General features: G+C 54.0%; 1 protein-coding gene across 4 annotated transcripts; it reads right to left on the bottom strand.

Moving 5' to 3' along the window:
• Positions 1-4,065: 4,065 nt before the first annotated feature.
• Positions 4,066-12,208, bottom strand: SLC35C1 (solute carrier family 35 member C1). 4 transcript variants are annotated; one of them, XM_042233413.2, is made up of 3 exons: positions 12,156-12,208; positions 9,816-10,342; positions 4,066-5,991 (listed from the first exon to the last, which is right to left on the bottom strand). In XM_042233413.2, exons 2-3 carry the CDS (start codon positions 10,309-10,311, stop codon positions 5,432-5,434), a joined length of 1,056 nt encoding a protein of 351 aa, XP_042089347.1. In that variant the 5' UTR covers positions 10,312-10,342; positions 12,156-12,208; the 3' UTR covers positions 4,066-5,431. The 4 variants fall into 4 exon arrangements, with proteins under 4 accessions (XP_042089347.1, XP_027835456.2, XP_042089346.1 ...); XM_027979655.3 differs by lacking the exon at positions 12,156-12,208 and adding an exon at positions 11,973-12,101; XM_042233412.2 differs by lacking the exon at positions 12,156-12,208 and adding an exon at positions 11,682-11,752.
• Positions 12,209-13,653: the final 1,445 nt, after the last annotated feature.

Raw genomic sequence — 13,653 nt, 5'->3', positions numbered from 1 at the left:
CAGGGTATCTCAAAAGCAGTGGAAAGATGATCTTGCCTCACAGAGTACCTGGAATGAAGATGTAAAGAGACTAGTTCAGGCCTTGCATATAGTGCTCTCAATAAGGACTAGGGGAATGAAAAGTGAGGTAAGGCAGGGACCCTGTGGATGGTGACCTGGGGAGGAAGCAGAGGGAGGCTCGCTAGCTGGATGGAAAATCATATAACCCTCTGGGGCTACAGAGCAGCCTGGGAGCCAGACTGCACACCGGGTAGAAGTGCAGCTGCCCCTACCCAGCCCCCACCCTCACCCCACAGGCTCCTTCCAAATCCTTCCACCTGCCTGGGGCTCCTCTGAGACTATTTCCTCCTTCCCAAGCCAGTCTGTACCTGGACAGAAAGCTGATGGTGAATGGGAGTCACAAAAGTAGACAAAGGCCACCCACATGAGAACAAGCAGGCCATCTATTCTGAGCTTGCTATGGCAGGGGAGTCAGCCACTATCACTTGTAGCATGGCAAAGATTCAAAGGCAGGCAGAGGAGTGGGAAGGCTTTCTAGAGAAAAGGGAATGCTTCAGGAGGCTATTAAACTGATCAGAGAGGTGGAGGTGGGCTCATTAGAAGCGGGAGGGGGTCCTGTGTGATTGCTTGGTCCTTAGCTGGAAGCAGGGAGTGGGTATCAAAAATAGGGAAACAGGCTGTCATTGCCCAAATCCTGACTCTTTTGGGCTCATGTCACTGGAGGTACCGGTTTAGCTTCCAGGGCTGACTGCTGCCAAAGCTGTGGGTCAGAGTTCTATTGTCATATATGGTTTGGCTCAGGTCCCTCTGTGTTTTCAGTCTCATTGTACAGAGAGGTCACCCAGCTCTGGGATTTGGGGCAGGATACTAACTTCTCCGGGCCTTGGTTCCCTCATCTGTGAAAGGGGGCTGTTAATAGTACCTGCTGCAGGGGCTTCCCTGGTGTCCTGGTTAAGACTTCGCCTTTCAACACAGAAGGTGTGGGTCTGATCCCTGGTTGGGGAGCTAAGATCCTATATGCCTCCTGACCAAAAAAAAAAAAAAAAAAGTTCCACATCTTAAAAAAGGAAAAACAAAACTACCTATTGCAGATGTTAATCTGGGTCAACGGGTGTCAGACGTTAACGGGTAATATGCTTAGAATAGCACCCGGCACGTGGTGAGCATCTAACAAATACTAGCAATAATGATAGTCACAGTGACTGTCATTACTTTTAAAAAATGGCGATCGATGATGCTTAGCAGAAAGGGCACTGGCTTGAGAGAAGGGGGTCTGGGTGCTGCCCCGTCGTACTGCAGCTTTGGGCAAGTCAGTCACACGTTCTGAGCCTCAGGCTTGTCTGTGAGATCTGGGGCTGATTCAGACTTGCTCCCAGCTCTACAGCTGTACACTCCCCACCAGGCCTCAGTGATACCCTGCAGTCACTGCCCACCCCCCCCCCCCCCCCCCGCCCCGCTAGTCACCGCCCCCTCCCTCCTTCCCCCCTCCCCCAGCCTTCCTTCATCTGAGCTCCCAGCACACCTGGGCCAGCTGCTTCAGTGCAGCTGGCTTGGGTGTCCCCGTTTTAGCTGGTTCCACATCCTAAATTTAGCCCTCTCACAGGAGCCAAGGTTTGTGGTGGGGGCAGGGCCTATGTCCAGTGAGGCAGCTATGGGATCTTCAGATGAGGGGCCAGGAGGACTGAGTACCACACTCTAGTTTGTCCTTGGTGTCTCAGGCTTATCGTGTGACCCTATGGGGACCTCAGTTTTCTCATCTAGTAACGCAATTTCATGTATGTCAACTCCTTAAATCGTCGTGTTATCTCCTTTCAGTCACTGAGTCCTGTCCGACTCTTTGCGACCCCATGGACTGCAGCACACCAAGCTGCCCTGCTGCTGCTGCTAAGTCGCTTCAGTCGTGTCCGACTCTGTGCGACCCCATAGATGACAGCCCAGCAGATTTCCCCGTCCCTGGGATTCTCCAGGCAAGAACACTGGAGTGGGTTGCCATTTCCTTCTCCAATGCATGAAAGTGAAAAGTGAAAGGGAAGTTGCTCAGTCGTGCCCGACTCCTAGCGACCCCATGGACTGCAGCCTACCAGGCTCCCCCATCCATGGGATTTTCCAGGTATGAGTACTGGAGGGGATTGCTATTGCCTTCTCCGGATAAGAACAATAACTCACTGTATTTTCAGAACGATGCTGAGCATCAATCCACAACCATTTCGTGTGGCAGGGTGGACAAGGATTATCCCCATATCTCAAGAAAAGTGAGGCCTGGAAAAGGTTAGGAGACTTGTCCGAGGCCTCCTAGCTTCTAAGAAGTGGAACCCAAGTCTCCAGACTTCCGATCAAGTAAGTGCCCTGCAAAAACAGAAGTAAAGAGTGATACATTCTGGAAATGTGTGTGTCAGTGTTGAATCAGCTTCCTGTTCCTAAATTTTCCATTTCATCCACCATTTTTCTTTTTTTTTTTTCCTCTGGGCAGCTTGACTTCCACATCTCTGCCTTTTTGTACCAAACTATTTTATGCTTGGTTTTTGGAGGCATATTAAAATATTTTGAGTTTTTTTTTTTCCAAGTTGTATTCCCACTATTTCAGGGTATCTTTGTTGATGTCAGATGTGTATATATGACATGTATATGGTTCTCTTTAAGCCTTCCTGGCCTTTTCTTGGAGGAAATTTTGGAGATAAACTCCTTGATATGTACATTATCCCCTTAGCAACCTGTTACCACTGGAATCAAAGGGAAAAAGTGATCTTATTTTTATGTTATAAACAAGACACTTTGTTTAAAAAAGAGGTGTGGAGGGGAACCAAAGAGAAGGGGAACTGTGAACTTGCCAGGAAAGGCACACTTCCTTTGCTTCTTGCAGGCAAAACATTCCTGGGGATGGCCCTGGCTCCTTTAAATACCATAGAGACGAGCTGGGGGCAGTGGTGCTGACTGTGGGAATCTGGGATGCTGGAAGGCTGGCTCTGGTTGTTCCCTGGGCTTCATGTGCATCAGAACTGGGGTGTTCTGCTGCATGTGGGTGCGAATCCATCCTCAGACACCGTACATCTTTGTGCTTTTCTGTGTGGAGGTCTTGGACAGTAGGCTGTTCGGTTGTGTCCTGTGAATTGAGGCTGCCTGAGTTTTTTTCAAACTATTTAGATTTTTCTTGAATCTTGTTCAAGAAAGGGCTCATCACATGAAGAATGTTGTCTCAATCTTATGACTATACAGAGGGTGCAGAAACGATTATGTCCCTTCTATGTTTAAGGGACCTGGTGATGGCTTTAAAATTGATTAGAATCAAGACCAGACAGACCGCTGCATTCAAGGCTGTTCACGCCATGACCCACTCTCCTTTCCTATACACCCCTCTCGCCAAACAAAACCTCTCACCACTCCCCATGTACTCTTTCCTCAGCTTAATCTTGTTTCCTGGTCAGCCTACCCCTGCTCCTGGAGCCCCTGCTTGCCCAGGAATATTCAAACACCCTGGCCCTTGTGAAGACGTGGTCTCTCCATCTTCTGAGATCTCAGAGCAATACTGCATTTGTTACGGGAGCCTTAATGTGTGTTTATATTCTTGTCCCTTGAAGCAGACTGGGGTCCTACCACCAGTATCTGGCATGCAGTAGGTGCTCAAAAAATGCTTGGTATACTTAAGGGCACTGTGGTTAAGCAGCTGTGCTCAGAAGGCAGAGACTTCTGTCTGACTCCTACTGCTGCCTCTTTCTTCCTATGCGCCTTCCTAAGCCTCAGTGTCCTCACCTGTAAAATGGGCGAATGACTGATGGCGCCCACCTCAAGGCCTGTTGGGGAGGGTTGCGGAAATGAACAGTGGAACAGATCACTCAGCAGTGTCTTGCCTCCAGCAAGTACCCAGAAAGTGGCAACAATTACCAAATAGGAAACTTGAGGTCTGGAAGCAGCTTTGGTCTTTGGATCAACCCCTGGCCTGGAGGGAGAACAGGTTCTGAGAAAGACTGTTGTGCTAGAACCCAGGCTTGCAGATGGCAGGGTTGGGCCTTAGTTCACAGGTCCCATCCAGACCCTGCCTGTCCCTTCTCACTGCACACACACAAGATGTTTTAGTTAAATTTTTAATTAAATCGCACACAATTCAGGGCATCAAAGTCCCACCAACTTCATTAGAAACCACCTGGGAGGGTGGAGGGACAGGAAGAGAGGGGTGGTGAGAAGACCCACTCTCCCCAGCCTTTTGCTACAGGGACGGAAAACATCAGGAGTTACCCCCCAAAAGCTGCGTGGAATGAACCAACAGAAGGGACAGGAGTCACGAAAGCCACCCTGAGGCCTGGAAGGTGGGGATGAGCGGAAGAGATTCTTTCAGCCTTAAACTCAGGGATGTTTGCAATTGTTAGCTGAATGCTTTCATCTAGATCAGGTTACCACCCCAGCCCCACAGGAACTGTATCTTGAGGGGGCCTGGCACAGCTGAGGTAGAAAGCTCTGAGCTGACCCTTGCTCCCTCAGCACCTCCTGGGGAGGCACAGTTCCCAGAAGCCAAAGTGGCTCCCTGCTCCACTTCTGGGAGGCTGTTCCCTGAGCCAGGTAGCTGTGCCAGGTGGCAGCTGCCCCTTAGGGGCAGGGGAATGAGGTGGGGAAAACTAGTGTTGGGGACTGGGGGAGAGTGTCACTGAGCCTGCTGAGCCTGTGAAGGACGTACCATGTTCAAACAGTGGAAACATGGGGTGCAGACGGGGGGACAGGGAGCTCTCCCATGATGCAGCCCATTCCCAGGCTATGTTCCAGCAGCCCTTGCGGGTGCCAGGACCAGGCTTGGGTACCGCCTACCTTTCATCCCCTTTCATGGGACCTGCTGGTCTCACCACAGAGAAGAGGGAACATTTGCCCATTTACTCCCTCAGCCCAGCCCATGCTCTCCTCCAAAAGAAGGTCGGTTTGGGGTGGGGGTGTGGGTCAAAGCTATGCTACCTGCCCGGGACACAGAGAGGTGAGGTTTCTCAAACCCTAAGCCTCTGGTGAGGGGGTCACAGCCCCATCTCCCCTGAGTGTAAGTGAAGACTGGCTGGCTCTGCCAATGCTGTCCCTTCAAGGTTGTGGCCTGTTCCCAACCTCAAAGGTCGTGTGGAGGTAGAAGGCCCTGGAAGGGGGCATAGTCTCTGGCACGTGCCCCTGTCCTGCTCCCTGCAAGCTGGTACTCCTCCAGAGAACCTAACTGGCTCTTCTCACGGGGGCATCCCTCCTCCCTATGGGAGGACAAAACCCTGGAACTAGGAAAGGTGGTTGAGACGGGTTTGGCAACTTTCTGACGACACTGGGAAACACTGGCGGTTTCATTCCAATCATTTCAACCACCAGATTCCCGTCACGTCTGTAAGGCCACAGTCTCCTGGTCCAGAGAGATACCTTCATTGCATTCAGGGGCATGCTCCCCGGGGGTGGGCCGTGCCTGGGTCTCTGGAGAAGCTCACACCTCCATGTTGCTCTTCTCGTTTTCCCTGGGGTGGGGCTCCTCCTGCGTCTTCTTCATCTCCCGGCCCCTGACCCAGGTATAAGCAGAGGAGCCCCCCAGAACCATCATGTTGCTCGTCCACCAGAGAAAGCTCTTGGCCTCCTCGTAGTAGAGGACGGCCAGCACCGTCTGGGCACAGGCTTTGGCTGTGCCGGACACGTTGTGGGTCAGGGGACTGGTGAACTTGATCTGCAGTCCCGTCACGTAGCCGATGGCGAAGCCAAACAGGCCGCCCAGCGTCATCATACCCCAGAAGTGGGCACTGCCCAGCTGGGGGAAGGTGAAGAGGGCCCGGAGCTCCCCCAGCACCAGGAGCAGGGGCAGGAAGAGGACGCAGGCGTTGACGTTGTTGTAAAAGGTCAGACGCCAGATGCTGCCGTCCACCGCCGGGAGCACCTTCTTGGTGTAGATGGCGTTGAGCGAGACGCAGAGGCTGGCGAGCACACCGAAGAGGGTCCCCGTCCAAGACAGGGTGCCCTCCGCGCCTTCCTGGTCCACTCCGAGCCAGAAGCCACCTGTAGCGGGGAGAGGGGAACGAGCATGGGGAGGAGGAAGGACAGAGAAGTTTGCCACCCAAGTTCACAGACTGTGTCACGCTGATCTCACCATTCCATCCCCCGCCCCCCCCGCCCCCCGTCCTTCCTGCAAGAAAGGTGTGCAAAGTGCTGGGGGAGTTAGTCTAGGATAGGAACCCTTCCTCATGGGGCTCGCATTCCGGCAGAGGAGAGAGCCATTAAAATGATTCCTTTCCCAATTACTTCTTTAATTGCAATTGTAACGAGGTCCATAAAACACGACAGGGTGCCGTGACAGCTCTGTAACTGGACGACTGGGCTGGCCTGGGGCCCCCTCAAAAGCAACGTGTGAAATGGGTTCTGAAGGTTGAGTGTGGCTACAGCACTCAGTGGTGGAGGTGACCCTGGGCGAGTGACTTGAGGTCTCAGAGCCTCACTAGCCTCCCCGTCTGTGAGCTGGGAGTCTACCTTGCTGAGCAGCACTTATGGCCCGAGGTCTTTGGGGCTGCTTACTCTTTCTGAGACTATCATTTTGTGACACCTCCTACCCATGGAGCCTCCTCGGCACCCCACTGCCCACCCTCAGCTTGGCATGCTGGGCTCCCCAGGCCCTCGAACCCCATCTCCGTGCCACGATCACCCTGAGTGGCCACCCTCATCTCCCTGCTTCTCACACCAGGGTTCAGCACCCTTGATCATTTTCTGAACCAGAAACGCTCTCCTCCTTCTTGGGACATTCCACTCATTCTTTAAGGTCAAAGCCAGCCTCTCCAGGGCTGAAGACTCTCCTGGTACCCCCCAGCACCCAGACCTCTTCCTGGCTTCCTCCTGCCTATGCTTTCCTTCAAGACCCTTGCCTGCCCTGGGCTGCTAGGCACCTGCCCATGGGGACAGTACAGTCTCTCTAGCTTAGACTCCACTTTCCCAGAAGGCAGGGGCCAAAATCTTATACGCGTTGTATCTCCCGCCACATGGTTTTGGTGTCAGAGATCTGGACTCTGATCGGGCTCTGTCATTTAAAGGCTGGGTGGCCCATGGAAAGTCTACTTAAATTCTCTGAGCTCCCATGTCCTTCCGCTGTGGACATCTGGGTTCACGTTCTTGACCTTCCCACTCCAATCAATCTACTCTCTACCTTGCAGCCAGCATGATCTTCCTACAGGACAGATCTGCTCGGGGCCTGTCCTGGCTTAAAGCCTCTCTGGGCATCTCCACAGCCCTCAGGAAACAGTCTGGGATCACTTAACCTGGGCAGCCTCACGGGCACAGCCTGCTCGGGCACAGCCTGCTCTGGCCCAGCCATGAAGAAATGGGTGTTTTTTCTTCTGCCTGGAACGTTCTCTCCTCACTTCTTCCTTACTCCATCTAGTACTTCCTCTGGAACGCCGGCTTAGAACCCTCCCTCCTAGCTCTTCTCTCTCCCTGTCTCCACCCCTGCCAGGCTTTCTGCAGCACCTTTTATGTTCGAGTCATGGCATAACTCCCTGACTGCTAGGCAAGCGTAGGAGCTGCGTCTACCTTTTCAGAATCTGCATCCCCAGAGCTCTGGGCGCATGCTTGGCCAGTGAGTAATATCTGCTGAGTGAATGCACATAGGTTGTTCTGGAGGTGGTCTTGAGGATCAGAGGAGATAAGACTGGGCTGTAAGCACGTGGGCAGTGTTCTTTCTCGGCAGAACCTTTGCAAACAGGTACCCCCAGCCTGGTTCTGGGGGCATAGCCAGAGGGCCCCCAGCCCTCCTGCTGGTTACCTTTTGAGTCCAGAAGAGGGAGGGACTGCCCCTTTTAAAATTCCAGACCCCAGAGGGAATCTCAGCCAAGAGGGAGCAATGAATGATATCGTCCAAGGAAGGGAGGGGGAGGGCACAAGGATGGGAGGAGGAGGGGGCCTGGAGAGTCACCTGAGACCCAGGTTCCCTCACAAGGAGGACCGGGGGTGGGGGGGTGGGGCAACACTGCGGAGAGGAGGCCCAGGCGCTGGGCCAGCAGAGAGCACTACCTCCTGGGCGCCTGTCCCAAAGCAGATGTGAATGCACTTTCCCAGAAGCTGTCTCACCATGCACTATGCTGATTACTTTTCTGACTCGAGCCTAGTTTCCCTAAAGACTTCACCGGCCTGCATGTAAATTAGCCAATCAGGAAGTCCCTCTCTTTCCCCTCACACCCCCAACTCCATAAAGTCAGCGGGGCTGAAGTGGAGATCCCTGGGGCATTTGTCTAAGTGAGGCCTGGGAGTCCATACCCAGTCCCTGGGGGAGGAAATGGGAGCTGTTGAGACGGAGCTGCCAGGGGTCTTGGCAGCTGCCCTCACTCCAACCTCTGCCCTTCTCTCTCCCACCTTGAACTGAGACTGGGCAGGCCTAGGTCCACAGTGGCTCAACGAGGAAAACATTTTCTAGAACAGGTGGCATGGGATGGGCCCCTCCCCACCACTGGTGCAACTGAGCCTGGGGACTCAGATGCTAACCAAGACAATGTAGGTCAACCAAGATGAAGTCTGCAGAACCAGGAAGAACCTGAACAGGTTCAAAGAAAGATTATGTTCCTGGAAGACTGAGCCTCAGGAGGACTCTGAGGGGGTGGGAAGCTGGGGGTGCTCCTACCTAACGGGCTGCAATGAAACACTTTGTGATGATGGTAATGATCTACCCTCTGTGTCGTCCAGTACAACAGCCACTGGCCACACGTGGTGACTGAGCACTTGAAATGCGGCTACAGAATCAGCTCACAACTGAGTAGCTGAATTTTAAAAATTTCACTGAATTTGAATGGAAATAGACACATGTGGTCAGTGGCTACTGGACTAGATGGCACAGTTCTAACCTCTAGGGCAGGGTCCCCAACCTCCAGGCCGTGGACCAGTATGTCCTGTCAGATCAACGGTAGCGTTAGATTAGAAATAAAATGTGCAATAAATGTAATGGGCATGAATTATCCTGAAACCACCCCCCCACTCCCAAGTCCGTGGAAAAACTGTCTTCCACGAAACTGGTCCCTGGCGCCGTGAAGGCTGGGGGCTGCTGCTCTAGGGGACAAGAACAGAGCGGAGTGATTAGAAATACAGGCCTGGGGGGCCAGCCAGTTTGAGAATCCATCCCAGGCTAGATACTTCCTAGCTGTGGGGCCTTGGAAGTGACTTAACCTGTCTGGTGTCAGTTTCCTTGTGTGTATGTAGTCGGTCATGGTGATGATAATACCATTCAGGGAACCTCTGGGGAACATAGGAGATGCTGTATGCAAATAATCAACACAATGTCCCCATTAATAATTTTTATTTTCTGAGGGTCAAGTCTGGGAAGACAGCTAAGTAATCTCAAAGCATATCTCTTGCCACCGTCTCAGGCATTATTGTAAGTCTGCAAGGTCAGAGGATGATGGTACACATATATTTATTAAAAGATGCAATGTCCTCTAGAAAGAGCACTGGATGAGAAGTCAGGACCCTCAAACTCTTGAGAAGCAAGAGAGTACAGTGGTCAAGTGTAAGAAGCCAGATTACTTCAGATCACATCCCATCTCTACCACTTACTAGCTATGTGATCTTTGACAAATCACTTAACCTCTCTGTGCCTTGGTTTTCCCTGTATGAAGTATAGATTGTAATCCCATCTTGTCTGAAGGACCCTGATTAGGTCCCTAGCTTGCTGGGTGACCTCCAGAAAGTTACTTGCCCTCTCTGGACCCCAGGCTCTTCTTCATATGATGGTCAAAACAAGGGAGCCGGGGCAGATAAAGCCCAAAGATGTTTGACAGGGTTGTTCTTTAGGGTTTCAGCTCCCATCCTCCCCCAATCCCCACTCCCTGTGTCGCTGGCTGGCCACTCACCGATGATGACGCTGCAGGTGAGCAGGGCATAGAAGGAGGTGGTTTGCTTGAGCAGCAGGTAGGAGAGCAGCACATTGAAGACGGTGGTGAGTGAGCGACCCACGTTGTAGAAGGCCACACCCACATACTTGAGGCAGAGGTTATTGAAGGTGATCATGCCAATGAAGACCACCGACAGGGGCAGGACACTGCGGGCCACCTTGAGGTCCAGATGCAGGGCGGGGAAGTCCACGGTACCAGGGCAGCAGGTGGCCAGGGAGCTGAGGCCCCTGCACAGCAGCACGGTCACCAGGCACTGGTAGAAGGTGACGAAGATGGGGGTGTCCAGCCGCAGGGAGGGGCTATCCAGCAGGTACTTGTTAAGGAACACCATGGAGATGGACGTGACCCAGTAGAGAGAGACGACCAGGGCGATCTGCAGTGCCCGCAGCACAAAGGGCTTCTCCTGGCTGGCCTCTGCCTCTCCGGGGGGGTCGGAAGTCCCCATCAGTGCCATGTGCAGGATTTTTGACCGCTTCAGAGAGGCCCTGTTCATGGTAGCAGAGGAGCTGGGTCAGCTCACAGCCAGACTGATTTCCTGGAGTACAGGGTAGCGAGCTCACATCTGCTTTCTGCAAGCTGAAGTCCTCAACTGTCACATGGCGGGTGGCCTGGAGGCCTCCCACTCTTCTCTCAGATGGAGAGGTTCTGATTTGGGGTGAGCTCCACCACCTGCTCCCACCCTCAGGGGGCTCATCAGACACGATAGGGGAAAGGTGCCCGATAGGCTAAGGCTGGACGGAAATGACAAGTTAGGGCAGAAGGGGCTGGAACCGAGCAGGCAGGAAACCAGCGGGAAGTGGGGGAGGGCAGGAATGGAAGGAGAAAGGGGGAGCAAGGGAAACGCAGGGCGAAGGGGCTTCAAAAGGGCGGGGGACAGCGTGAAGAAGAGGTGCAGAGAGAAACAGGCATGGGCTGCTATGGGAGAGAAAAGGTTTGCAGGGCGAGAAGGGGGAGTCATGCAAGGAGCTGAAAGGAAGGTGTGGTGGAGTTTGCAAAGAGGGTGCAGGCGAGGTCAGGGGCGCTCAGGGCTCGGGTCCTCTGGACCCGCAGTGGACTGGACCGGTAGAAGCCCACGGCGCGCGGTCTTCCCAGGCTCCAGCCTTCCACTCGGCCCCGAAGCCTCCAGACGTCAGAGGCCCCTCCCCCGGGAGAGGCGGGACCAGGACTCATTTCCTGACACGCCCCCAACACCCTCCTTAAAGAGTCCGCGCGCAGTTATCGCCCTTAAAGCCACAGCCTCGGAGAATTGGCCTTCCGAATCTGGCTCGCGGCGGGCCGCTGGCAGCCCGTGGGCGCTGCCGGCCCGCAGCTGGTGGTGCTGGGTGTTGGATCTCGGTAGCCGCGGAAGGGTCCTGTGGGTGTTAGAGCCTCGGCCCCCTTCCAGCAAGCCCTCCCTCCCTGCTCCATCTCCTCGAGAGGCTTAACTCCCTCCGACTCAGCTCATCTACAGGGCCATCTTGCCCCTCATCCGGGCAGGACCGCGTCCCCGGAGCCCTGGCGCCACCCCGAGTCCCCCGGGGTCCAGAGAACCGTGGCCCCGCCGCATCCCTCCACCTAGCCGCGCTCACACTTCCGATACCTTGTCGCAATGGCCTCCTTCTCCCTACTTTTACAGCCCTCAGCCCTCTCCCGAGCCTGAAACCCACCCCCCAGCAAAGCCCCCACCCCAGATTCGAGGCCCTCCGGGTGGCCCGATCCAACCCTCAAGGCATTACCCCATTCCCCCTCCCCGAAAGCCCCCTCACCCTGCCCAGGCCGGACCCAGCCGCAAGCTCCTGGCCCAGGGCTGGCTGTCCCTAGCCGGGAGGCGACCCCGGCGCTCACCTCCTCTGCACTGGCCGCCTGCCCACGCCGCCTGGCGCTGCACCTGCCGCGCCGCGCCCAGGGCCGGGCCCGCGGGAGATAACTTCCTGCTCCCAGCCCCTGGCGTGGGCGCCGTGCCAGCTTCGCCAGCCAGCTCCCCACGTGGAATTGGGTCGGCCGCAGGGCGACCCAGGCCGCAGCCTAATCTTGGCTGCGAGTTATCCCGCCAGTCGTGGGAGCAGGTCCCCTTCTCTTTCCAAGGCCACCCCAGACCCGGGTATCCCGCCCGGGATCCCCCACCACTCCAGTTACCGCGGTTTGCAGGTCCCAGTACCCCGCTGCATTCGACCGGCTGCCGGCCTGTGCTTCCAGAAATGTGTTCGGGGGAACAGCCGAGATTCTTCCCGCCGTCAGTCCGGCGGTTAGTGGAAGGTCCCCCTCCCCCTCCCAGGGATGGGGCCTGGGAAATGGTCGCCAGCCTGGGCCATCACTCACCAGGCAGCCGGGAGGACCGACTTTTTCCTGGTTCCCGCTCTAGCCGCTGACGTTGGGTAGCTCACTTCTCCAGAGTTACCGTCCTTAACTAGGAGGCTGGACTTTGCCAGTGGGTCTCAACCTCCTAGCTGATATGGTTGAAAGTAAAGAGTGCTATTTGTTTGTAATATTTCAAACACCATTTGATTAGTCCCTTTTGATTTGTGAATGAGAAGTCTGAGATTTACTTGAAAATACTTAGAATTCTCAAGACCACCCTGCTTCCCCGCAAGAAAACCCCAAAGGTTGATAGAAACGAGACAGGCAATTGTTGAAGTTAGCCTTGGGTACATGGAGGTTACAAGAGTCTCCTTACTTCTATGTACATTTGAAAATTTCAATAATAAAAAGGTAAAACCTATGGAGTACATTCAGAGTCTTACTTGCTAACTGCATAAGCCCTCACCAGTGTTTCAAAGAGCCCATGGCGGGCTATGGGAACTGGAGGGGTTGCAATGGAATAAGCACCCACAAACAGCCCCAGCCAGTGCAGACCCCCAGGGTGAGTTCTGCCCCAGGCCTGCTCTCTTCCTCCTGAAATGAGACTTCCTACTTCCTAGTTATGGGCAGGTCTCTAGGTGGAGGATATACCATTTGATCACCTTGTCACCTTGCAGATCAAATTACCCTTTGGGGGAAGGAAAGGCTTAAAGGGACTGAGCTGGTCCTCTGACTTGGAGAGTCTCACTCCAGGGCCAAACATTAAAGGGTGTGGGTTTCAGTTTGTGAAGAACAGCCCCTAAACCTGCTCTTCTCTCTTATGCCTGATATTTCACTATGACAAATACTTTAGTGACACACAGGGCAAACTTGTCTCTGAGAGGCCGTGGTTTCCTGGAAGGGCCCTTCCGCTTGGCAGGTTCCGTTCAGTTGCTCAGTCCCGTCCGACTCTGCAACCCCATGGACTGTACCATGCCAGGCTTCCCTGTCCATCACCAACTCACGGAGCCTACTCAAACTCATGTCCGTCGACTTGGTGATGCCATCCAACCATCTCATCCTCTGTGGTCCCCTTCTCCCACCTTCCATCTTTCCCAGCATCAGGGTCTTTTCCAATTAGTCAGTTTTTCGCATCAGGTGGCCAAAGTATTGGAGTTTCAGCTTCAGGGTCAGTTCTTCCAATGAATATTCAGGACTGATTTCCTTTAGGATTGACTGGTTGGATCTCTTTCAGTCCAAGAGACTCTCAAGAGTCTTCTCCAACACCACAGTTCAAAAGCATCAATTCTTCGGCACTCAGCTGTCATTATAGTCCAACTCTCACATCTGTACATGGCAGGTTAACAGGAATATTAATTATTTATCTGATGAATGTGCTGTCACCTGGATCCCCTAGAGCAGAAATATATGATCTATATAGGCCCAATGCACTTCACAGAGAGAGACCCAGGGACAGTCTACACTGGATATTTGGGGCACAGTCTGGGCTCTCCGGAGGCCAGGAGACCAAGGCGTATCC

Source organism: Ovis aries, chromosome 15, assembly GCF_016772045.2.
Source record: "Ovis aries strain OAR_USU_Benz2616 breed Rambouillet chromosome 15, ARS-UI_Ramb_v3.0, whole genome shotgun sequence".
NCBI classification, from domain to species: Eukaryota; Metazoa; Chordata; class Mammalia; order Artiodactyla; family Bovidae; genus Ovis; species Ovis aries.
This window is presented reverse-complemented; position numbering and strand designations above follow the sequence as displayed.

Bases quoted from the DNA above. Each gene is read 5' to 3' on its own strand.
- SLC35C1 (XM_027979655.3), bottom strand. From the start codon at position 12,004: ATGCAGCGGGGTACTGGGACCTGCAAACCGCG. The intron at 10,343-11,972 runs GTAACTGGAGTG...TACCATGAACAG, and splicing joins ACTGGGACCTGCAAACCGCG to GGCCTCTCTGAAGCGGTCAA. The intron at 5,992-9,815 runs GTGAGTGGCCAG...TCCCCGCTACAG, and splicing joins CACCTGCAGCGTCATCATCG to GTGGCTTCTGGCTCGGAGTG.